At 41.3% G+C, this 24,658-nt stretch overlaps 1 protein-coding gene across 3 annotated transcripts in view; it reads left to right on the top strand.

Annotated features, from left to right (window-relative positions):
• Positions 1 to 24,658, top strand: part of luzp2 (leucine zipper protein 2) — a 197,387-nt gene that overhangs the window by 140,330 nt on the left and 32,399 nt on the right. For all 3 annotated transcript variants that reach the window (XM_028401669.1, XM_028401670.1, XM_028401668.1), the window contains 2 exons: positions 813 to 875; positions 23,993 to 24,055. In XM_028401669.1, coding sequence (XP_028257470.1) covers positions 813 to 875; positions 23,993 to 24,055 — 126 coding nt within the window. The remainder of the gene's footprint in view (positions 1 to 812; positions 876 to 23,992; positions 24,056 to 24,658) is intronic.

The following is a 24,658-nucleotide window of genomic DNA, read 5'->3' as shown; positions in this document are numbered from 1 at the left end:
CCTGTTTACTCCATGTGAGTAAGACTGGAGACACGCCCCACACAGCTTTCCCAGCCTTAACAGGTTTTGTAAAGACTTGGAGGACACACTAACAGACCGGCTTCAGCAGGTTTTTGTATGACGATAGGGGTCACACACTTAACTGCTCCTGATGAGGGATCAGGATTTAAAGCCAACTGAACGCAGCAAACTCTCAGCATGGCAACAGTTTACAAACAAACAACCCAGCTGGCGGCAGTAATGCATCAATTTGTTGTTTGCTAAGCGCCAACAAACTCAAAGAAGAAGAAGTAAACAAACGCTGACGACAGTCGGCTCGCTGCTGCTGCCACAAATAAGGAAGAAGCAGGTTTAAATCAAGTAGTCGATCGTTGTTTCGATATTCCCGCTACTTCCTGTCATCTTCTGACACTAGTTCCTGTGTCTTCTGATTGGCTGTTGGCAGCACGTGTTTGCAGTTGGGTCAGTGATCAGTTCACACCACAGACTCGGCCCGAGAAGTCTGCGACTGAGGTCGGGTTGGATCTGTTCCCCTCACACACACACATGATGACTGTCCCCCAAATAGTGCAGCCTGGTGCAGACTTTACCCGACAGGGAATCATGAGGGCGAAAAATCATGTAGTGTGTCCTCAGCTTAACATTTGCAAAAAACAGAAGGTAAATATCTGTGACCTATTTTTAGGTCAGTCCTCAGAAAAGACTAATGGGAATCAGATACAAACACTCACTCAGTTTAAATATGCATTTACTTCCATCCTGTTCTTGAACATGTGAAGTGATGTGAATACTTTTGTCCTTTCTGTCTTCAGATTAAATTTCTGAAAGTGGAGATGGAGAAAAAAACCAAAATCATCAAGGATTTACAACAAGAGGTGAGTCTGCTTTACATCACACCCCACGCTGATGAGGAGCATATGAAAAGCACAGAGGTGGATTTTCCTCTGATTTACTGATCAGGAAACCGCTTTTCCTGCTACGTCTAAGTTCATTTCATTTGATGATTTTCTGTGTTTGCCAAATCCACCCAGGTGATCCCGGGGACCCGGGGGGGAGCTTGTTGCTTTCAATCAAAGGTGGACGTAGGCTGGCATGAATATGTCTATTTTACCAAGTACTGCGTAAACACTGGAGTGTTTCTTTGATCGTGATTGCGATCATGGCTGTGGTGGGCTGAGAAATTGGCGCCCCTCTGTCTCTCTCACTGCTTCAATGGAGAGTTTCTCTCATCATTGCTTGTTCAGAATCGGTGCAAAAGAAGTTTCTACTCTTTTGATTTTTGAGACACAAAAAACCTGACTTTTTTTTAAGTTCCCCTAGTAAGTACCATCGTCCTGGAAATATGTGACACAACATTATCCATGGTTGAGCTTGTTATCTGTAGGGTGGAAACAGCTGCCTGTTCAGGTGGATGTTCAGGTGGAGGTTTGTCTGTCAGCAAGAAAATAGAGGAGGAAGGAGAAATGTCAGAGTGAAACGCCTGCAGATCAGTACTGTGACAAATGTAATGAAATCATGCAGTGCCAGCCACTTAATTGATTTTACTAAATTTTATAGATAGAAAAACCTTTTAGTCACTTCAGTGCGTGAGCAGAGAGAAATCCGTTTGATTGAAATGAGATGGGCTTTACAGCAGTTTTTAAACAAATATCAATTTCTGCTCATTTGGAGTGCGTGTGTTGTATTTAAATTTGAATAGATTTACTCCTGTGATGTTCTGTAACTTTAAGGGCACGACAAGAAAAACAACAGCTTTAACGTTGTACTCACATAACACCTCTAAATAGTTTCTCTTTACAGTTAAACATGTTACATACACAAATGAAAAAATATTTAACCATATTGCTCTCTGCCTGCTGTACGCTGAAGAAAGATTTCACCAGATGTTCAAATTAATTCAAGACCAGTTTCCACTAAACACATCTTTGGTAACATGATCAGCTGCTTCTGGTTTATTAGACACAAACTAAATGCTGTCATGTGCTGCTGCTACAGTTCTCATTCTGTCTGTAGTCCTGTGCGCACTGTGAGGTTAACTGTGTCACGGCTGAGAGGCTGTGTTCCTTACAAACCGCCCTTAAAGGTTCTTACATGAGACTGTCTGGTCTGTAAAGGACTTCCTATTTATCACTGTTGCCTAGCAACCTGCAGTTGATACTGACTGTCCAAACTTTACTCTTGGTCTATGAGAGTTTAGTTCTGTGCTCTATTCAGCGCCGACAGAGGCACTTGAAGCTATCAGGGGTGGGCAATTATTTTTTTGCGAGGGCCACATAGACTTCCATGAGAAAAGCAAAGGGCCACACTTTTTCATAAATAATACAGTAATATAAATTAGAGATCACTGGCACAGTATCTACCTTTATAAATATGCTCCTGTTACATTTTCATCATTGTAAGAATCTTTTGCTGTCATTTACTGGTTTCTCCTCTGTCCTCTCTGTGGGTCCATGTCTACTCTGAGTGTGTGCTGGTTGTATGTTGAAACACACACACAGTGCAGAGCAGCGCAGATGATGTGAAGATATTTTTACAGAAAACAATTAAAGTAAAGTGTGTGTGCTTTACCGTACATTTCAGCATAGTCGCGCAGCATTTTTAAAGTGCACACAGCGCGACCGTGTCTCTTCAGAGAGTAGATGGGATGACGCAGTACAGCAGCATGGAAGAGACAAGGAGGGTTGGAAAGACGTTACCAGTAATGTATGTAATCAGTAATAGATGTAGGCTGTGGTTCTATTGTAAAAGAAATCCAATCTTAACTCTCCCACAATAAACCCCGGGGTATGTTAGACCACCAAGGATTCACCTGTTGCATCCTCTGTTACCAGGGAAAACAGGAAGGCATGTCGGCTATACTTGAAGTAGCTTTAGAGAGCATACATGTAAGCTCAGAAGCTAGCATGCAAAGCAGACCTATAGCTAATAATTGAACTGCAGAGAGAAGACCAACCTCAGCTTTCCCTCTCAATAAATGTACTATAGAACTAAACAGACTCTGTCAGAGGGACTCATGGGTTCAGTCTACTCTCTGGTAACATATAAGTAAACATAATAAATGTCAGATCTTATACTGTTGTGCAGAAGATAGTTACTTCACCTTCTCGCAGCCAAATGAAAGTCTCCAGCTCTCTATTTTAATCAGGTGATTAAATCACACCTCACAACACTTCATTTCATCAATCAGCCTCATACACTGGTGATGATTGATGAACTTTTTGTTGATGATCTGTAAGCTTAACCATATGTTTCAATTAGTTTAATTTAATTACAAGTTGCTTTTTCTCAAACAACAAGTACATTTAGGACAAGTTTCTTATCATTATGTTGCCATCCGTCTCCCACATTATGACTCAGACAGTCTCTTCTCTCTCATGCATCAATTACTGCCATCATAGTCCACTAAAGAATCTGATATGAGTCTTAAGTAGAGAAGACTTGAAGCATATTCTTGTTCATTAGTGCATTTCAAATGTAGAGCAGGTAGCTTGGAATTCAAATTCAAGTCTGTGAATGTTATATATTGAAGTAGTTGGTCCATGTTTAACTCTGTAGGGGGTTATCAGAGGTAAACGTGGAGACACTTCTATAATCAATCAAGTGATTTTCACAGCAGGTGTATAATTTGCAGCAGATCGCTTTTAACGGGCTAAATGACCCACGATATGGGCCATGATTTGACTTTGTAATGAACGATCAGACAGTCTTAAACAACACCTTCATTTGGACGTAGAATGAATTCTAGGACGGTGACGCAGGTGCGTTAAAAAAAAAAAAAAAAAAAAAAGCTGTGCTGGAATCAGCCTGTGTATGTTTGGACATGTGATGATCCCATGCGTCCTGCTAAACCTCATTACCATAAGCCTGTCATCAATGTGCACACTAATCTTGCCAAAACAAAGAGCTGGCAAACAGCTGTGCCAAGTTCTCTGAGAGAACTGTAATAGAAAAGATAGCAGCACTTCTTTTTAAAAAAAGAATTTACATGTAAAGTTTTTATACTCCACCTTAATCACACTGGAGGAGGGGACGCTGCTCTCCTACATTGGAGGGCTTCATTGTTGACATTTTAAAGTTTGCCTTTTCTCTCTTCCTGATCTACATATTTTGGAAAATGTCCCTGTACATGTGAGGGCCTTTCTAATCATTATACACAAGAGGGTCATATGTGGTCAACGGAGGGCTGGGAACTCCTCTGACATCTGTGGCTCTCTGGCATTTAAGCCGTGGGTTCATGCAGGGATTATCTACTACACATGTGGATACATCTTAGTGTGCAGGGACCCAAAGGTCAGCAGTGTCCAGGCTCCTCAGGGCTACAGTGCTCTCTCAGTTTTCCTACATTTACCTCCAACAAATTTCTTTTCAGCAATTAAAACTGTGAGATGGATATTGCTGTGTGATTTACACAGATTGCATCAGTATTTTATGTGAATAGTCTGCAAATACAAATCTATGTTCCCAGCCCTGCAGTAACGTCTGTCTTCATTACATTTTATTTATTCAGACTTTCTTTAACCAGGTAAATCCTGCTGAGATTAGAAGCCAGTTTTTATTCTCTGTCAGACAACGATGAAACAAAGCTAAACAAGAAAAGGAGAAGAGCAAAGAGCAAACATGAGCCTGAAACTGTAAAGGTATCCTTCACAGTTTACATTACCCGGGTCCAGTTTTCCCTCTTCAAACTATTCCAAGAGACTGGAGCAGAGCAGACAGCAGATATATGTGCGCTGAGTCAAAGATTATGATTGGGAGATGAGCACTGTGAAGAGTTTAATGCTCAGATTTAGAGAGGTGTTGACTGAGGCGGCTTTTTGGGATGCTGCTGAATTGATTTGTGTTTAACTGAAAGGCACTTCCAGCAGTGAAGGCTGCCCAAATTCAAGAAAAAAAACAAATCTTCATGAAAGTATGATTGATTCTAGACTGAGTTCATTTAGTTTATTTTAGTCCATGTAATAGAAGCTTCTTAAAGTCATTACAAATGAATAAATTCGAGTCATTGACCCTGTTTACATACACAGCAAATCTCTGATATTAACCTGGATGAAAGCACACCCAGCACTTTTCTGATCATGTTAGCCCATAGGTCCATAATCAAGTTAAGACATGTGGAGCATGCAGATCTTATTTGCATTATCACACCATATAAGTATAGCCTTTTCATACTATAGCAGCACATTTCTCCTCAGTATGCATTCCTGATCCGACCATCACTGTTCTTTCCTGCCAGTCTTGCTGGCTTTGAGCCCAATTCTGTGGTCGATTCTTCCTTGTTGCTAACGCTAACAAGTCTTTTTGAGCATGTGAATGAGAGTGAGGTTTGTCAGTAAATAATGATGCAGAACAAAAACATAGAAAACAATGCAGCACACTTAAGATGTCAGGGGAACATGTTGATGAAGATTCTCAGATATCCAGGTCATTTTCACTCAGAAGGTTGAAGCAAGGCATCTGGACTTGATGTTGATGTTTCGCTGCTCATCCAAGCAGCTTCATCGGTTCTGATGTCATGGAAACATGATGAAAAAATGTGTTTGTTAACACGACTAGTGTTTGTGGCTGGTCAATTCAGAAATGCTAGTTAACATATAAAACAACTATTCCTATAGTTGCAGATCATGTAAATACCTTAATCAGAATATTGCCTTACATAAGTATGGATGGAGTCTTAACCCATATTTTACCCTGAACCACCACCAGGAGAGCCTAAGGTCATCGAGTCAGGTCCTCCAAAGCTGATTGTCTATATACACTTAGAAATCAATCCAGCTAGAGCGGGATTCGGGCTGTGTCTGGATATATCCGGATTGACTCAAATGTGGCTAAGGTCTAAACACAAATGCAGCTAGCGAATCCCGCTACCGACATGATTCTTCCGGTTCACAGGGACAGTGTCCGGGTCAAGTACAAAAGCCGCATGTAAACAACCATCGAACTACGACAGCTTTGCCCTGAGTTTATATCCACAGGGCTACAAAGGAATAAACTGCTTTTTGAACTGAAAAAAATGAAAGAACGAGCGACACAGGACAAAAAACAAACAAACAACGCATGTTCACGCGCGGTCCTACCGCGGCCTGAACGGATCTGTATATTACAAGGCGCCACCTAGAGGTATGGAGGACAACAAATAAGCTGGATTAAGCCGGATTGAGTGTGAACATGCGTGTGTGATAGCCAGATTTGAAAATAGGTCTGAACGTATCCAGCTTAAAGGCTATCTGGATTCAATCCTACTCTAGCTGGATTGACTTTCTCCAGTGTGAACGGGGCCTAACAAGCTTTTGGACATCAAACCCAAATACATCACTAATGTCTACCATGTATTCTGCCTGTTAATGTGTGCAGAGTCAACCACAGCAATGGGTATCCTTATGTAAAGAGGATTAATGTAAGATCTAGGATGCTTGTGTTTACTGTTAGGCTTTGTTCTGTTGTACTGTTAAACATTAACATTAAAACATATTCTTACATAATGCAGAGAGGAACATCTCTGAAGCCAACACTTCTATTCCTGTATTCGCTTCTAAAATGTGTTGATATGTCGCACATCACTCTGAACTGTGTCGCCATGTCAGTGGGGAAGCTTTACGGCTGCAATTCACTGTGAAGTCATTATCAATGATTTGCTTTCATTGCTTATTATGAGTGTTTTATGGGAGAATGATGTACCGACCGACTTGGATCCTGCTGGGATTCATCAGGTTCTCACAGAGCACAGTAATAGAAAGCTTTACCACACACTCCAGCTCCATGCTGCTGATGCTGATGTTTTTTCCTCCAAAATGGCTTCTTGTCATTGTCTTCTTCCTTTCATGTGGGCCCGATGTAATTTCACCGACTAAATGGTAGGAGGAGGAAAAAAAAAAAATCATGCATCAGGGCATTTACTGGATCTCTGTGATACTCTTACCAGGAAAAAAACTGTGACAAAGAACTGAAGTAATAGAAAATGGAAACCGTGTCATTATGTGAGCTGGACAAAGACAAAGCCACTAAAGTTAATAGAGGCTTAATAATGTGGTGTTAGAGCTTTTTCCTGTTTTTAGAACAACTGCTGATTGATGCTATATTTTCACATTTCCATTAACATCAGAAAGTGATAAAGGGAAACTATAAAAAGTCACCATTATTGTGCAATACCGTGCTCCAAACACAGTGGAATATACCACAGCCCAGCTTAAGCAAACTCTCACATACTCTTTTGTTAACATTTTATGCAGTAAACATTGAGTTTTTCATAGAAATTAACCATTAACTGCCCAGTTTATTTCTCCATATATAACTGCTGGATGTCATATTTTTTACCTAGTCTACCATTCAACACTCACACTGTATTAACACAAAGAAGCTCTCAAAGCCATCAATACTCTATCAGAGCTAACTTTACATGTGACCTCTGACATACATTAAGAGCGAGAGTGCACTGATGAAAATGGAGGTTTAAGTGAAATAAGGTGAGGCGGGCGGCGGCGCCACACGATGTCACTTCTCGTGCCGAACAGACAGGTGATGCAGAGCCAGATCGATCTGCGCTCACATATCAGAGACAGCAGGCCGCACTGGTTACGCTACAGCGATGATGGACTTGACATCCAGGAGGAGTGATGTTGTTTGTTGTAAATGGAAAGGGTGTAGTTTGATGGTAACTGTAGATTAAAGTGCTCTGAAACATAATGTATCAGTTACCTTTATTTATATTTTAGTGCCGATGTAACGCATCAATCACACCCTGCACATGTGTGGTCATGTGGTAGAAGTGATACATTATAAATAAGCCCTTTGCTATCACTGTCTGAAGAAGAAGCCAGAGAATAACTTAAATTTATCCATAAAAATGAACGAGCCGCCCCTCAAAAATGTCCAATTTTGTGAGCAAAATATCAAGTCCAATCTCAAATGTGGTTCCCAATCTTAGGAGGCTGATTACCTAAAAGAGAAAGATGAGCGATTTTGCTTAAATTTGCATTTTTCCACTTTCAGAAGTGCTCAAAATTTACACAAAACACAAAATGCAAAGAAAAGCATCATGTTTGATCCAGACTCCCACTGTACTCCAGTCTGCATAGGCTGAGCATTTTGATTAGATGCAAATAAAATCAAGACGGTGGGTCCATGTGTCTTAGGTTGCTATGGCAACATGCAAAGTCCAAAAAAGTAACACAAGAGGCTCCACCAGCCATAAACTGCACAGTATGGTTGAGCTAGATTAGCCTCTGACAGTCACTAATTAAAAACACGGCAGCACAAAGCAGATTTAAATCAGATGAGCATGCTTCATTTTAAAGACTTAAAAAAGAACAACATGTGAGCAATCAGTAGCAATTAACTACATTACTGATGTAAGTGTGTCCATGCAATCACCACCTATTTACTCACAGTTTACCGTTTCCCGTACCTTGGAGATCAATCATATAAGCGAGGCTCTGATCTGCCAAATAAAACTTTGATTAGTCTCCGAGCTTCCGCCAAGAATATCAAGATGTTTCAGAAATCAAACATGGACAGCTGGAGCTAAAAGCAGACCTGTCAGACCTGTTTCACATCTCTCTTCCACGTAATCCTTTTGTATTTCTCTCACTTTCCATGCAGAGAGCGTGCACTTTTCATTTTATGACCTTGTGCCCATTTCACACAATTTCCAGCACCAAAACTGCTCTAACCTCAGCACTCTCCACACGCAGCATTGATTCTTCCTCCACTGAGATCAGGGGGAGGGGGAAACTCAGAAAGCCTGGCAATGAATCTGTGATTTTGCCATAGAAAACACACACGCTTCACTTCATCGGACAGCTTAGAGTTCAATCGAACGTGGCTCGGGGTGAGCCTGTGGGTTAACAGACTGTCTCTTCTTCTCAGTCAGTGTCAAAAACTTATTCAACACTAGACACCACAAATGCACCTTATTGTTGGCTACATCTAGTTCAAGCAACAGGGCATTATTATTAAAATGTGACTTTTTTTTCCAAAAGGGAGAAGCACACATAAGAGGAGAGCACAGGTGGGATGACCGTGATCACTTCAGTCACCTTAAAATGTGACCACTATTGTTGTTGTTCTGTTGAGGACAGGCCAGTGTCCTCTCAGTATACCTGAGTATAAGATGCATTTAAATTTCCATAAAGAAAAGGACATTTATTTGACCTCTGCTTTGACTTAGCTTTAGAAGCTTTGTTAAAGATGTTAAATATCTGCACAGTAAATGCAGAGTATGAATGTATGAAGAACAAGTATGAAGCAAACTGAAAACTTCAGGGCTAAGAAATGCAGCCAACACAGAAAACACGTCCACATGGAGATGAAAACAGCGTATCCGCCAAAGTTTATTATCGTTTAGGCGACAAAAAAAACGACAACATTTGAAAACGGGTCTCAGGTTTGAAAACGCTGTTTCCATGTCTCCGTGTGGACGCCCAAAACGCTACTTTTCTGAAAGAATGACGACACAGCTCCACCTCCCCCTCAACCCGCATGCGCTCACTCCGTCAACAACAAACTATGGAGCTTGTTTTAGCTTTTAACAGCGAACTCTTCTGCTCCTCTGCTGACACAGCGAGCAGCAGGTGGACGATAACTAAGAAGTGTTTAGATCCATGTAGTTCTGTTTACATCGCACACATTTTGTGTGCATGCCCCGTGTCTTCTTCTCTGTTTTTGGAGTGCTTCTGTGGTAGCGTTACAGCGCCACTCACAGGCCTGGCATATGTACTACAGCGTTTTCAGTGGATTGTGCCGATTCGCGTGGACACACGCATTTCCTGAATCAACGGCGTCCTTATAGAGAACGTTTTGGAAACGAAAACAACTTCGTCTCCGTGTGGACGGGGCCTTACTCTGAGGGTGGCTCCAAAAATGGGCCAGTCCCCATAGGCTACCATGTTAAAACCCTTGACTTTAGGGAAGCTCATCACACTTTTTATAGCTAAACCTCCAGTGAATTTCCATGTCTTAGACTTAAAATTTGGATGATTCCTGTATTTTTGTTTGTGTTGTGTGCCGGCTCTGTTTGTCACTTCATTATCAGCAGGCCCTGCTTACGCAGTTTTTATAAATGACGTCAGGATGAGTAACTTTGTGAACTATTCGCGCCCCTTTTTTCTACTTCTGTGTTGTTTTTTTAATTAGAAGTGATAACGCACAGCTTGGGAATTTGCAAAGATAGTTAAGCCTCATTAAAACCCTGTGTGAGGACGGTCTTGCATAGAAATTGTACATAAACACACAATGAGCAGATCAAGCAGAGTGAGAAGGAGAGAGAGAGAAAAAAGCTGTTTAGAGGTTATTCAAATCATGGAGTACAGTAATGCTGCCCAGCTTGTCTGTAATGAAATCTGGAGTGGCAGGTAAAGCAGAAAGAGTGTGTGTGTGTGTGTGAGTTCAGTGTCTCACACTAACAGGAGGGCGTGTTCCTTCTGAGAACCAGAGGGTGGCTTGTATTAAATCTGCATTTCCTCTCAACACTGCCAAAGTGCTGTAATATGCAAAAAGACAAATTGCAGTTACCGTCTGCGAAATAGCCAATACAGCAGTTTCTTTTTATTTACAGGTCATATTTCTCACTCTCACACACATCTCCATACATTATTCCCGTGGCCTGAGATTGTCCAATTAGTTTGGAACCATAAACCATTTTCTAACTATATTAGAGCAGCAGCACAGGAACACGCCTCTAATCTGTTGTTGCACTCCACAGCTGAGGGTGGCTCCATTCATAATGAATTGTTATGTCCAAAACATCTTCACATTCACAGAATGTATGCTGATATGAAAAAACACTTGGGAGGCCGTCACTGTCGGATTTACTCTCCTCCGCTGTTCATTTCCACTACGTGATGATCGGAGGGGGAAAAGAAAATCTTTTTTTTTTCTTCTTCTGTTTGTGGCAGCTAGCAGTGAACATAAACATCACTGCCCGAAATATCCAGCAGATATAGATGAAAGTCAGCGTTTCCCTCTCTCTCTCTCTCTGCACAGCTGCACCACAATAACAAGTGTGGTGATCAATCTTATAGGGGAAAAAAGTTTTAAGGGTTTGAATTTAACTCATAGACATAGTATTGTTAGAGACAGAGCATCTAAAGATTGATGCTTTCAAAATATACTAAGCTTTGACTAAAGGCAATTGAGAGAAACAGAAGTTGTACTCAGTGGTGGAGGAACTACTGAAGCTTGGTACTTAAGTAAAAGTACAATTACCCAGCAAAATATATACTTAAGTAAAAGTAGAAGTGCTACATCAACAATCCTACTTAAGTAAAAGTCTTAAGTACTATTAAATGTACTTAAATGTATTAAAAGTAAAAGTACTCACGCGCCAAATACATATATTTGATTTCCATTGCAAAGGATCTGAACAGATTAAAATAACCAAAGAAATCATCTTCAAATTAGAATTGACCATGTGTAGTTATTAGTAGTTACATTTTCAGTACCCAGAAGCAGCTATGGACAGGTCTGTGTGTCATGAGGCAGGCTGTGGGCATCAAGTGAACAGAGGCTGCTGATAACAAACAGGCATTCAGCATTTTTACTGTGTCAGTGTTCCTGCTGTAGATTCATGTTATGATTCATGTTAGTCAGACATTAATGGATGGACCTGTGTTAGCAGACAGCAGCTAACTAGTTAGCTAACTGAGCCAGAGCACCGGCATCATGACTGAGGCTCATTATAGAAACACAGCTGGCAGCGTGACACCACCTCCATGCAGAGTCTGACCTCACATCAGTCCAGCACTGTGTTCATCACATGGAACAAGGAACTACAGACACTGTAGAAATGTAGTGGAGTAGAAAGTACAGGTAACAGCTGCAACATGTAATGGAGTAAAAGTATAAAGTATACACTAATATTTTTACTTAAGTAAAGTAGAAATACATAAAAAAATGACTTAAGTACAGTAACGAAGTACAAATACTTAGTTACTTTCCACCACTGGTTGTACTACACTTTGCTATATGGAGGCCAGTGGGGGTTTCCTCTGAGCTTCCTCTAACATTTCACACAATGAATGGTCAAATATGCATGCTAGGATGTGTTTACCTTCATGACTAAGTCTTAATCAATCTGTTTATTTATTAATAATAATATTATTAATACATTTTATTGTATTCTCAGAGGAATACATCTGCACAGCACAGTCGGATGTGTCTATTCCACTGTTCTTCAATGCAGTAAAGACCATGTGTTCATTGGATAAATGCAGAAAGTTTCTGAAGGTGAATGGAATGTGGGCCTACTGGGGGGCGGGCCAGGACGCTAGGCTTCCGCATGATGATTGGTGGAACTGTTTAAAAGGCTGAGCCCTGTTTGATTGGCAGGAATTTGGAAACAAACAACGGCATGTGAGCAAAGTAGAGCTCAGTCTCTGGTGGATATCCCAGAGTGAAGCCGTGAGACAACGTGCTGTCCGTCCGGGCTGTTCGTTTTTCACACATTGCACATATTACAGTCTGAATACTGCATACTGATCACTGTAAAGTTTAGTTTCATTAGTTTGTTCAAAATAATTTAGTGAAGTTGTGAAGGGAAGCTAGCCTGTGAGTTAGCATGCTGGTCTGTTGTATACAGACAGAGTTCAGGTGTGTGTTACTCCTGGAAATCATCTTCATGTGTGTTGCTGTAGTTCTGTGGCAAGGCTGTGGTTGACTACAGGCTCACTTAACATTTCCCTTTATTAGTAACTGTCAGGCTGCAATAGGATACATTTTTTAATGTACACCTAAAATAAGCTTCCACTGTTTGAAAGACCAGCAGCCGCCACTGATGGAGGCCCTGCTGTTTGTGTGCAGTGCCTTTGTATCTCTCAGCCCGACCACCTTTAACTTCTATGACACAAGTACGCCATGATGCTGCTGCAGCAGAAGCCATCTAAAGTCAACTTCCTTGATAACCTGCTGAATAAACGGTAAGGTTAGCATCTATATAATGCTGTTCCACCTACTCAAAGGTACTCTCAAAACACTACTTCATGTTTTCCCTTTTGTGCACACGGACACACACACACCAATGGTGCAAACAGGGGCGTGACTTAAGTGTCTCGTCCGAGGACACACTGGCATGCAGCCAGAACCACCAAGTGCTCTACCAGCTGAGCCCCGGTTAAGCTTTAGTGACATCACACATGCCAGGTTTTAGAGGAGCTGTTTGAGTCTGTGGTGGAAGCTCCGGCTGTGTCCATGTCGCAGCGCCTGAGTCCACTTAATCCAAAGCAAACAGGTGGAACTGAGGAAGGCAGCATGGCAGCCAAGGGCCACCCTCTAATTATGTTCAAATGTAAGTCTTGATATATTAAAAAAGTTTTAAATAGAAGCCAAAATCTTTTTCCAGGTTTGACAACCTGCAGTTAAGTTGGATATTTTAACATGGAGATCTATGGGGAGCCCTAGAGGCCACAGAGGGAATGGCATCTTTTGACACTCCTGAATGGGCTTCTCAGCCCTGCAGGTTACAGGCCTGGCCAGCTGACCTAATTATTTTTCCGTTTCATACAAATAATAAGAATTAGTCTTGTCTTGGTGGATTGGAGTCGGGTTTTTAGATGGCAGCACCGACGGAGGTGAAAAAAAGAAGGATGTAATGTGAGCAGAGTGACAGCCAGGCTAGAGTTAGGCCAAAGACATCCAGAACTGGCAGTGAAGGGAAAGGGTCTGGCTGGCCAGGCTAGCATGCTGCCACCTGGCTAAAACCTCCACCTGTAGCCGGCCAGCTCTCCTGTTAATCCTGCTTTGCATTGTTCACCTACCAAATGATTCAGCCATTGTTTACCTGTCAGTACTATTGTAACCAGGTTAGAGCTTTGGTTCTGGGCTATTTCCTTTTCCTGCCATGTGGGGCTGAGGGCTGATTAGATGCTTCATCAGTGTTCTCACATTGCAGCTGTTGCTTTTTACAAATCATGAGAAAATTCCCAAGTCTACAATGATGGTGCAATAATAACAATCAGCTCAAGCAGACATGTTTGTCTGAGCTTTGCATCAGCAGAGAAAAATCATACTTCCTCCTTTGCAGCGTGTGGGTTGTCTGGGCAACTCCTACATTTATGCATAGGTCTTATGCTTTCGTCTACGAGTGGGATTACATTTGTGTCACTCTCCACATTGTTTCACACTTTAAGCTTCTTTCTTTTTTCTCTCTCTCTCCGTGTGGCTTCATGGGTTCTGGCACTGAACTCGAATCACAGAAACTTGCCGGAGAGCGGTAAAGACAGGCTGCATGTGTTCAGAGGCTCGGTGTCATGCTGTCACTTAGCAGCTCTGCTTTATTCCTCACAGCCTGCCATGGATATTGATTTCTGGCCCTCAGCTTCCAGACAAGTGACCAGTTTTCTGTGCTGTGGATGAAGTGGATGCTCTGTTTTTTTGTTGTTTTTACAAAAACACATCCAAGTGCTTCAAGACTGATGAAGGCTGCGACTGGAGATATTGTTCAGAAAATTACATTCTATGTTTTTTTTTTTTTGTCTTACTTTATTGTTGCTAGGGGCGGTTTTAACAAACTCTGTGGCTGCACACAGGACATTCAATTTCAAAATGTCTTGACACCACCAGACAGTGTCAAGACATCAGAGAAAAAAGTTTCAGGCCAGAAAAACCGAGCATTATTTTGCAAAGAAAGAAAAAAGGAAAATCTCTGACATATCTGTGTCCCTTATTATTCTGGTGGAAAGTTAGACCCAAGAAGATCCTGTTGAAATTGCGAGAGACTTATTTGATTTTTAATCCTATCAGAATGTGCTGTTGAATTTTGACTTGATTGAAAAAAAGATTAATGTGATTCCTCTAAAGCCATATAAATACATGTGTCATTAAGATTACATTAAGATTACTTCCACAGCACAGTAGAGAGACTGACAGCTACATTAAGAGTTCTAAAGCAAAAGGAACGGGAAAAGACTAAGATGCTGCCTATTTGACATTTTATATGATGGGAACATTTAACCTTTATTACATACTTACTGTCTGTTTGGGCCAAATGTGGCTTTGCTCACCTCCAGAGAGAAATCAGATGTGTGTTTTTGTGTAGTTAAAAAAAAGACATTTGTTAAAAGTAGGGTAGGAGATTTCATTCTGATGCACTTTTTGTTAAATTAGTGTAACTTCTCTTTACAATCCAATAGCAACCGATTAGTTTGGCAGTTTCTCTTTAAAACGAAGAATATGAATCATCTGTGGAAGCTATAAAACACTAAAAACAATCCTCCGGGTGGACCCTGCGCGGAGTATTGGCTGGTTGTCTCTCTCTTCCTGCTCTGCGTGCACCAGAGAGGTACGTGCATGATGGCCGAAGTCACAGACCGCAGCTCGTCTTCAGGTGATGCGCGTCCATGTGATTGGGAGGCGTGGCTTCAGGGTGAGCTCCGAGAGAAAGGGGCGTGTGTTTACTTTGGAAATCTGGTTGACTCTCACTGAGTTTTTAAAATCTCCTACCCTACCTTTAAACCATCTGTTGAAGAAGAGCTCTAAGTATTTAACTATTAACCTAATAAACAGCCAGCTACACACAGCATCATCCAAACTGATTTTTTGTCGATACAGTCCATGATACAGACCATGGCTTGCAATTTGCTGCAATTTCTGGACAGTATTTTTTATTTCTAGCTGTGACAAATGGTTTCATTTTGACAATTTTTACATTGAAAACATGCATTTCATACTAACCAACACATTGATGAAAAAAAGAAGAAGCACATGCCAGCAGATGATCCCTGGAAAACATCGCTGTCAGAGGTTATCTAATACCATTACCTGTGAGATTTAACACTTTCTTCCTACTCTGGTTTCACAATGGTTGAAGCACTGTGAAAGCTTTAACAGCTCTAATAACACGTTGCACATTAGGGGGCAGGCCTACCTTCTCAGCATGGAGACCTCAGGCTTAGCTTTGCAATCAAAGCCATTTTTTTTTTTACCCGGTGCTTATATTTGTGGGTGTAAATTCTTCAGTTCCTCTGGTGCATGTTGAGCTTAACGAGGCAAATAATCAATATTTTTATTACAGCCCAATGAGACTTTATGGTCTACACCGATATCTTTTCTGAAAAGCTGATTTTGGATAGAACCCCTTAAATTTGAGGAAGATATGCACTGAGCAGGGCCTGACAGACTGTAAATATTTCTCACTATATCTACCTTTTTTTTCACATATGATGCAACTTGCTGACAGCACTTGCAGTAATAAAGGTTAAGACCTTAAAATATATCCTAAAGCGGAATCCAACATCCTCACCCCCACCTCACCCCCTGCAGTAAGTACTTGGCAATAGAGTTAAGGGAAGAAAACATCCTTTTAACTAGCAGAAACCTCCAAACAGGAGCAGACTCAGGGTGGGTGGCCATCTGCTTCCACCGGGTTGGTAAGAGCACAGCACACAGAGAAAAGATGAGCCGTGAACAACTAACAATAAATGTTAGGCTGGTTGGAGTGGCCAGCAGGACTTAAAAGTGAGAGAGAGGACAGATGGGAAGAAGCATAAATTATGGGAGAGGACCCTGAACTCACCATAAAAACAACAATATAGGTGTTGTAAGTATAGCTGATTATTGACAGGTGCTCTGATGTGAATATGTGTCTGTAATCTTGTTTCTTCTAGTGTTATGGAGTCTGTTGTAGCCTAAATGTAGAGTTTTCTGTTTAAAGGTAGAGTAGGAGATTTGGAAAACTCAGTGAGAGTCAGCCAGATTTTGAAAGTAAACACACGCCCCTTTCTCTCGGGGCTCACCCCGAAGCCACGCCTCCCAATTTACATGGACGCGCATCACCTGAAGACGAGCTGCGGTCTGTGACTTCGGCTATCATGCACGTACCTCTCTGGTGCACGCAGAGCAGGAAGAGAGTGACAACCAGCCAATACTCCGCGCAGGGTCCACCCGCAGGATTGGCTGATGTTTTTAGTGTTTTATAGCTTCCACAGATGATTCATATTCTTCGCTTTAAAGCGAAACTGCCGAACTAATTGGTTGCTATCGGATTGTAAAGAGAAGTTACACTAATTTAACAAAAAGTGCATCAGAATGAAATCTCCTACCCTACCTTTAAGTGTTGTGCAGCGCTGCAGCACTAAACAATGCTGTGTGCATATGGAATATTCACGGTTTGCATAACTCAGGTAGTGCTACAGGATCCAATTATCCCTGCAGTGTATGTCATGCATGAGATTCAATAATATGAGATGTTGTCATAAAGTATGGATGTAGCATGGAGTGAGTGTTCTGTGAGTGTGTGAACACATAATATAATTGTATATATGATGTCTATAAACTCTGCAGTTTGTAATTCTCTGGGGTTATTGCCATTTAACCTCACTTGAATACCTCTAATCTGCTATCACTAAGAGGGCAACAAGCCCAGAGCATTTCCTGCTTCTTTCTCTGTATGTTTACTGGTCCTGTATCACCAATTTTCCAATGTTTTTCTGCTCTATAGACGGTCATACCTTAAGGTGTGCACCAGTATTTAAACAAATAGCACCACGACCCAGTTCAGCTGCCTGGAGATTTGTCATAGGCTGCTGTTTACATGTTGTAAGAGGCACAAAGATAGTGAAATGAGATTGTGGAGAGCAGAGGTGGAGGATGAGAGGTGCATCATGGGAAGTCCTGTAGCAGCATAAATAAGGTACAGCATTATCTGTACCTATAGAATAGAATATAGCTGTATGAATTCTTCATCTCTCATTGAAGTCCACCTCTTTTATTTTTGAGCCATAGTGTATTAAATGACCACAGGAGATAAGTGTTCAGGTGTGTGTGTGTGTGTGTAAGTGCAGAGACGAGCCGCAGCTCCATTATTATGCTGATAGTAATTCAGGCTGCTTCACGTGGAATATTTCAGCTCTTCTTTGAAACGGCAAGCCTCCCCCTATTTCCCTGAGAGGATCAATAGAGTTCATTTTATCTTTTCTTCAAATAGCCTGAAGCCTTGTCGAGCATCTTACGCCACGACTCAACAGCAATTTTATGAGAAATGCAGAGAGGCCATATCTATATTAAAAAAAAATAAAAAAATAAACGCTAAGCTGATGGACGTGGTCGGGTCAAAGAGATGTGGAAGGTTTCTATCAGAGTAAAATCTGTACACTGTGATGCATCATGACAACATGTTACAGGCTATGTTACACACAAGGTGCACACACTGCATGACTGTGTGTCATAAGAATGGACCAGTGACAGGAAAGCAAACTTTTCACTTAAGCATAATCCCCCCTTTGACCTCAAGAGTCCTTCTGAAACTGCCAAGATGAGTTGAGCTCAAGCTGCCAAAAGCCTTGTAAGATGTCTGGGGGTATGTCATATTTAATAGCTTTTCCACACTCAGAATTTGCTTTGCTAATGCCAGGAAATTATAAGAGATGTGTTTAACAGCTACATAGCTGCTTGTGCAGGCCCCACCTCAATTTTCTTGCAGAAGGGTGGTGGGTTCTAATTTATTTATTTTTTTTAAATGTGCTGACAGGGAATATAATTGGTTATGTTATGTGTGGAATCTGTTCATTAACATATGACAGAGGCTGTCAAAGAGGCAGACCCTAGAAAGTGCTTTTTATTTTTTATTATATTCATGCATCTTTTTAAGGAAGACTGAGATCCAGGGGTGGGAAAAATCATTGTTTTCTAATGGTCAAAGACCCCTAAGCATTATCTGAAGTTATCCATGATAAATATTTTTACATTTAAACCTGACGCTGAACACTGAGCCTTTCTATTCTAGAAGCCTTTACTCACTTACATACACAGCTCTGGCATGCAGTCGGTAAACAACCAGTGTTTTTCAATAACTGCTGTTTAAGAGGCTTTTTGCATAATTAATTCCAATACTTTGACAACTGAATATTTTCCAGTTCATAATTTCGTAAATTATGCCGTGGGAGCCGAGCAGAACCACATGGGACACATGAATGAGAATGCTTAACAAAGGACTTTGTTGTTCATTTAAAATCAGAGTACTTTTAATCGTCCATAATGCTGTTATTCCCTTTCTCTGGCCCGCTGCTGGAGTCTTTGAAGTTACATCTAAGTCCAGGAAGTAAGAAACAAAGCAGCTTTGTGTCAGATATAATCAAATATGACTCCAACTGCTGTGGCCCAACAACGGGTATAAATTATTATAGAGACTCCAAAATTATGTGCTATTGTGAGGGTTATAAAAACATTTTTTTAGGTATCACAAGTTGGACACACAAGGTCAATACTTCTTAGTCTGGTACCCACTTAAATGGTGCACATCATGTTCGGGGCAGGACCATGTTAGCTGAAAACTGCATCCACAGAACGTCACATTTTGGCTCCTAATATGTGTTTATGTTATAAAAACATGTGTTCTAACCCTGCCTTTGCATTAACCTAACCCTGGATTTTATAAACCCTCTTATGACATGTGAAGTGAAGCAGCAGTGGGACATGCACCCCAGACTCTTGGGTGAAGGTCTGGAGCAGGGATAGCGACATCAGCAACACCACCAACCTCCACCACCTCAGCCCTCTGATGGGATGATGTGCAGCCACATGTCTTAACCAGTCAGCGCAGTGGGTGATTATCGATCACATAATTTACAGCCCTCACCTGCAGCAACAAGCTTTTAAAATAAATATATTATTATCATTAGTAGGACTTACATTCAGATCTATAGAGGTCAATCAATACTTTTTCCTATTATTCTGAAACCATAATGGAACAGTGCAGTGATTGTGAAGGTCTGCATCATTTGTGCTGTCTTTGTATATGTGTACAAAGAGTAGTGGCGGCTTTAACAATACCCAGGCTTTGCACAAAAACAATGGTAGAACTCAACAACATCAACACAGCAGTGATTTGATGCTGTAGGATACAAGCAGCCCTGTGTATTGTAACCCTTTTTTTGACAGGAATAATGAGGTCGCATCATCATAGCATGCATGCTTTTGTAGCAGTGACGGACCTGAAACATGTTGTCATTTCGAGTTGGCTTGTTTTGTCATCAGAGTGAATCTAATTGACCTTTTAAGCTGAAATATGTTGTGACAACCGCTTGTTGCTTGTATCACTTTTAAGCGGTGTCAGGCAGCCGGCACACCACCACCACCGCTGCTGCTGGTGTGATTCTGCTGAATAAAAATGTCAACGCCGCCAAACGCAGTGCACTTTTGATAGTTTATTTAAACTTTGTGGCGCTGGGTGGAACGGGCTCTGTGGGGAAGGGGCTGATACATAAATATGAAATGTGACAGAGTTCATTATGTATTAGCTGACTGCATTCACACTTCTTGGTGTAAAAGTGGGAACAACTTGACCGAGATGAAAATAAAATGGCTTTCCAGAAGAGTTGCTTCCTGACACTTCACACTGAGGCTAAAAGGCTCCTTCACTGATGGGTGTGTGTGAGTGAGTCGTGTGAAAGTTGACCTAGATGGACAGCACATGTCAACACTCTGGGGCTGTCAGCATATCAGCAGTTTATAATGTGTGAAAATAACTTTGGTGAACTGACTCAGGCATGTTGCAGTGCTGAGGTCCTTCAGAGGGCGGCTCATTGCTGTATTTTCTTTCGTAGATTTTGAGAGTGGGACTTCACACAATCATCAGGAAACAATGATAAATACATTGTTAATGCATTTCAATGATGCAAGCATCATTTAAATGTAAGATGTTCAGGTCTGCAGAGTGAGAACACAGCTTCTGTGCGTCGCCTTTTTTACATAATGCACTGTGGCGTACAGGCACCAGAGGATCTTATCCTCACTGTGAGTATGTCCTGGGGCTTAACTACGTCACTTTATATGATGGCTGCCACTTTCACATGTCCTCAAATGGTGGTCCCTCCATAGGGGGAGAGAGGGAGAGAGAGAGAGAGAGAGGATGTGCTTCTGTGAGGAATTGATACTGAGCCAGTTATGCCTCACTGAATCACAAAACAACTGCCACCTCAGCTCATTGCCTTGGCTCAGAGTGCACTGTACAGGTGTGGGTGTTGGAAATGAATTTGGAAAAAAAGAAAAATGAACACTGTGTTCAAAAAGCTGCCACGTTTTGAGCTGAATGTGTTTAGCTTCAATCAGCATGTTGGGAACGTGCTTTATTTCCAGGTAACAGTTATGTAATGTAGAAGCAGATGATGTACTCTTCATACTAAGTATACAATGATCTGTAGTTTGTGATCTGCTGGCCCTTAGCTGTTAATGATGCCCTGGCACTGTGTGTTTTTTTTTAGGGATAATTAAGTGGCACGTTGCAGGTTTGATAAAAGATTGCCAGACATTGTGTTTTTTTTTTGCCAGTAGCCTGCAGGAACAGCGCTTTATGACAATAAATGTTGCCATGTAATTAGATGTAAAGCCAAAGGACAAATCCTGCTCAGTGAAATTAGGCCAATTTGACTTTGAAACAGTGCAAATGCATTAAGTGGAGGCAACATTATGAGTCCATGCTAGTGGTTCTCATCCTTTAGCATTAGCATCCTTACCTTTAACATTCTGATGTTTAGTATTTACGTTGACTGTATGTTGTTGTAAATTAGCTTGCAAACATTTGCTCACGAGGATTAGGGTTGCCAATTAGCATGTCTAATTGCTGTATAACACATGATGGCAATTGAAAGGTTGCTGCAGGAGTCAGATCGATTTATGGGGAACAAAAATGTCATGAACATGAACAAGAAACATGTGCATAAAGTCAAGTCATCATCACATTCTAGTCCCACCCAGGAGTTCGGTTGACTGCCAACATGGCAGCGCAACTATGATCTTCTGGAAAGCTCTACTGTATGCACGACAGGGATTTTCACAAAGCAGAAACATAGTAATGAGTGTATGTCATCTTCATGGTGTGTGTGGTATGTGTATTCAGACTGGCTGTGTTCCTGTGATTCACAGCCAGTCTGTCAAGTAATAAATTTGCACTGTCTCCGACATGATGTAGCAAATCTATCAACAAAGAATAACACCATATTAAACAGAAGAGTTATCTCCTCCTAAATTCCTTTAATGAGCCATCTTTGGCCATAATTCTTTATGGCTATATTGCTTAAAAAAACACACACACAACTAGAGCCACACGGCCCACTGGTACTGGAAGTTTGTACCATAAACAGAGAACAGTTTACAGTAGCCTTAAAGATACTCTGGAGTGAGGTTTGTACTATTATTAAAGTGCACTGTGTACTCCAAACCTGGCTTTCACAGCCAGAAATGATTACATAATCTCGACTGTCACACTGTGGCGTACCCATGATCTGTTTATAGCCAGGCTGAGTTGTCCATGGTGCTGCCTCGTCCCAGGGCTGCCTCCCACATAGCAAACATTGTGATGATGTTTTCTGGTCCATTCTTTGTACAGTTGGGCGATTACTGCCTTCACCACAGTCTGGGATGCTGCTCAGAACCCTCTTGGTGCCGTATCAAAGTCTGTTAGATCTCACTCTAAGCCTGTACACTGTAATCTGTTCACATGTAGACACATGTAGAAATTATTCAATTTCCGATCATTTGGTCCGATAATTATCATTTATTTACGTCTTTAGAGATGGTTAAACAACCATCTCTAAAGAGTATGGACTCCACAAATCCACAGACAGACAGACTGTGTACAAATGGAGAAAATTCCAGTGGGGATGGTCACAATGGACTTGTGACCATCCCCTGGAGTGGACTATCAGCAAGGATCACTCCGAAACAAGTCATAAAATAGTGTGTGAGGTTACAAAGAAGGACAGGGTAACCTCTAAGCAGCCACAGGCCTCTCTCACATTGGCTAATGTTAATGAGAAGCCTGATATAGATGCAGCTGCATCTGATCCAAAATTCTGAATTACACCACTGAATTCATGTGAAACAACTGTCTGTGAGACAATATGAGTCATGCAATCAAATTCATTAAAATCACAACTATTTACTGTTCTCCTGGTTGCAAAGATGTTACAAGATGAGTATTTCATGCATGGTGTCTGTTCTGTTGACAGCATGATGCAGGTTTTTTCTTTTCTGCATTAGTTCACAGTTGAGAGTGTCTGAATCTGAATGACTTCCTTCTAACTGCCAGTGCTGGAAACAGCCCAAGTTCATGTTCTCGCAGACTTCAGTTCTTTCAGCTTTTGTCATGGCTGATTGTGCTGTTTGATTGGGTCATCTCAGGATCTGGATGGGTACTTTGGGTTAAGCATTAAGTTGGCAGATCATTGCCAATTAAAAAGGAAAATTCCCTCTCGCTCAAATGCTGTTATCACTTCCAGGCCCCATTCTCTCTATTAAACATACACTCAGACCCTGGTGACGTGGCCTCTTTACAGCCACTTTGTGTCATTTCTTTTACTGTAGTGCTACCACAGAAACACACAGGAACTGGGGACCTACTTATATAATAAGAGTTTTTTGTTTTTTTAATTAATTTTGCACACAAAAAAAATGACAATGACCTTTTTGTTTAATCAAGAGCTGCTTTTGAATAAGAAATGACCCGGGTGATGGCGTCAATTTCATCAATATATAGCGTTTTTGTTCTAAATACATTGTACGATGAATAAGTTCTAAAAATAAAATACAATATTTAAATAAATTCCCATGTGATATGGAGATCGTACTCATGATTTTAATCTATTTTATGCAGTTAAACTGGCCGCACGCCTTGTGTGCCTCCACTTTATTTGTAAAACTGCAGCAGGGATATTAAACTGGCACCAAAGACACACTTTGGCATCTCTCCACTTCCTGCCAGTCAAATCATTTTAAGGCTTTACTGATCACGTTTGTAGTTCAGTGGGGGTCTGGCCTTGAGCTGCATTTCTGACCTTTAAGATGCCTACAAGCCTGAGTGCGCCCTCAGATCCTCAGACAGGCCACTCCTGACTGCTCCTCAGCCGAGTCTGAAATCAAGAGGCAGCCGAGCACTTGCTGCCTGAGCTGCTGCACACCCAAATGCCCCTGCTGCTGGAGGACCGCACGCCCACTGACTCAACAGATCCTCCTCCATATATACATGTATAAAAGCATCTCATTAATTCTTGCCCTCTTTTCTCTCTTTCAGAACAAGAGCTTGAAGAATAAGCTACTCTCGGGGAACAAACTTTGCGATGCCTACGCTGAAGAGGTAAAGATTTTCAATGAGTACATATTAATTCTTTTTTTTTTTTTCAACCCCCGGCTGTTTAATTGTTCCTTTGTTCAGAAAATAAGTGTAACTCGTAAGATATTGTCAGCCATTTCTTCATTTTTCAAGCAAGCCAACAAGCCAGATACAAATAGTTCAGATGTGATTATCTTTAATTAGCTCATTTATTATCTTATTGCTCAGAAAATGTAGCAATTATTAGAAAACGCTTGGTGTTCCTTGCACCTGGTGAAAGATTCATAACAGAAAGAAGGATCCATTCTTGTCTGTTTTTCTTTCTACATGCTCTCACACACACACACACACACACCCACACACAGGCAGGCAGGCACACAGGCATGCTTGGTTTTGGCTGTCCAGTGAATCTCCGAACAACTTTCTAACAGCAAGCTTTTTGATGGCTGCACAGTGCAATCTGAGGAGAACTGTGATTGTAGTGAGAGCATCTTTGAGTGTGTTTCGTCTGTGTCATTTTTCACTGTCACTTTCCCTTTTCCGGCTCTGCTCTTGTTATGGTCAGCAGCATCCACTGGGCCCACATCCTTACAGAAGCCCTGAGCTGAGCTTTGAACTGCCGCTTTT

This window comes from Parambassis ranga, chromosome 3, assembly GCF_900634625.1.
Source record: "Parambassis ranga chromosome 3, fParRan2.1, whole genome shotgun sequence".
Taxonomy (NCBI): domain Eukaryota; kingdom Metazoa; phylum Chordata; class Actinopteri; family Ambassidae; genus Parambassis; species Parambassis ranga.
This window is presented reverse-complemented; position numbering and strand designations above follow the sequence as displayed.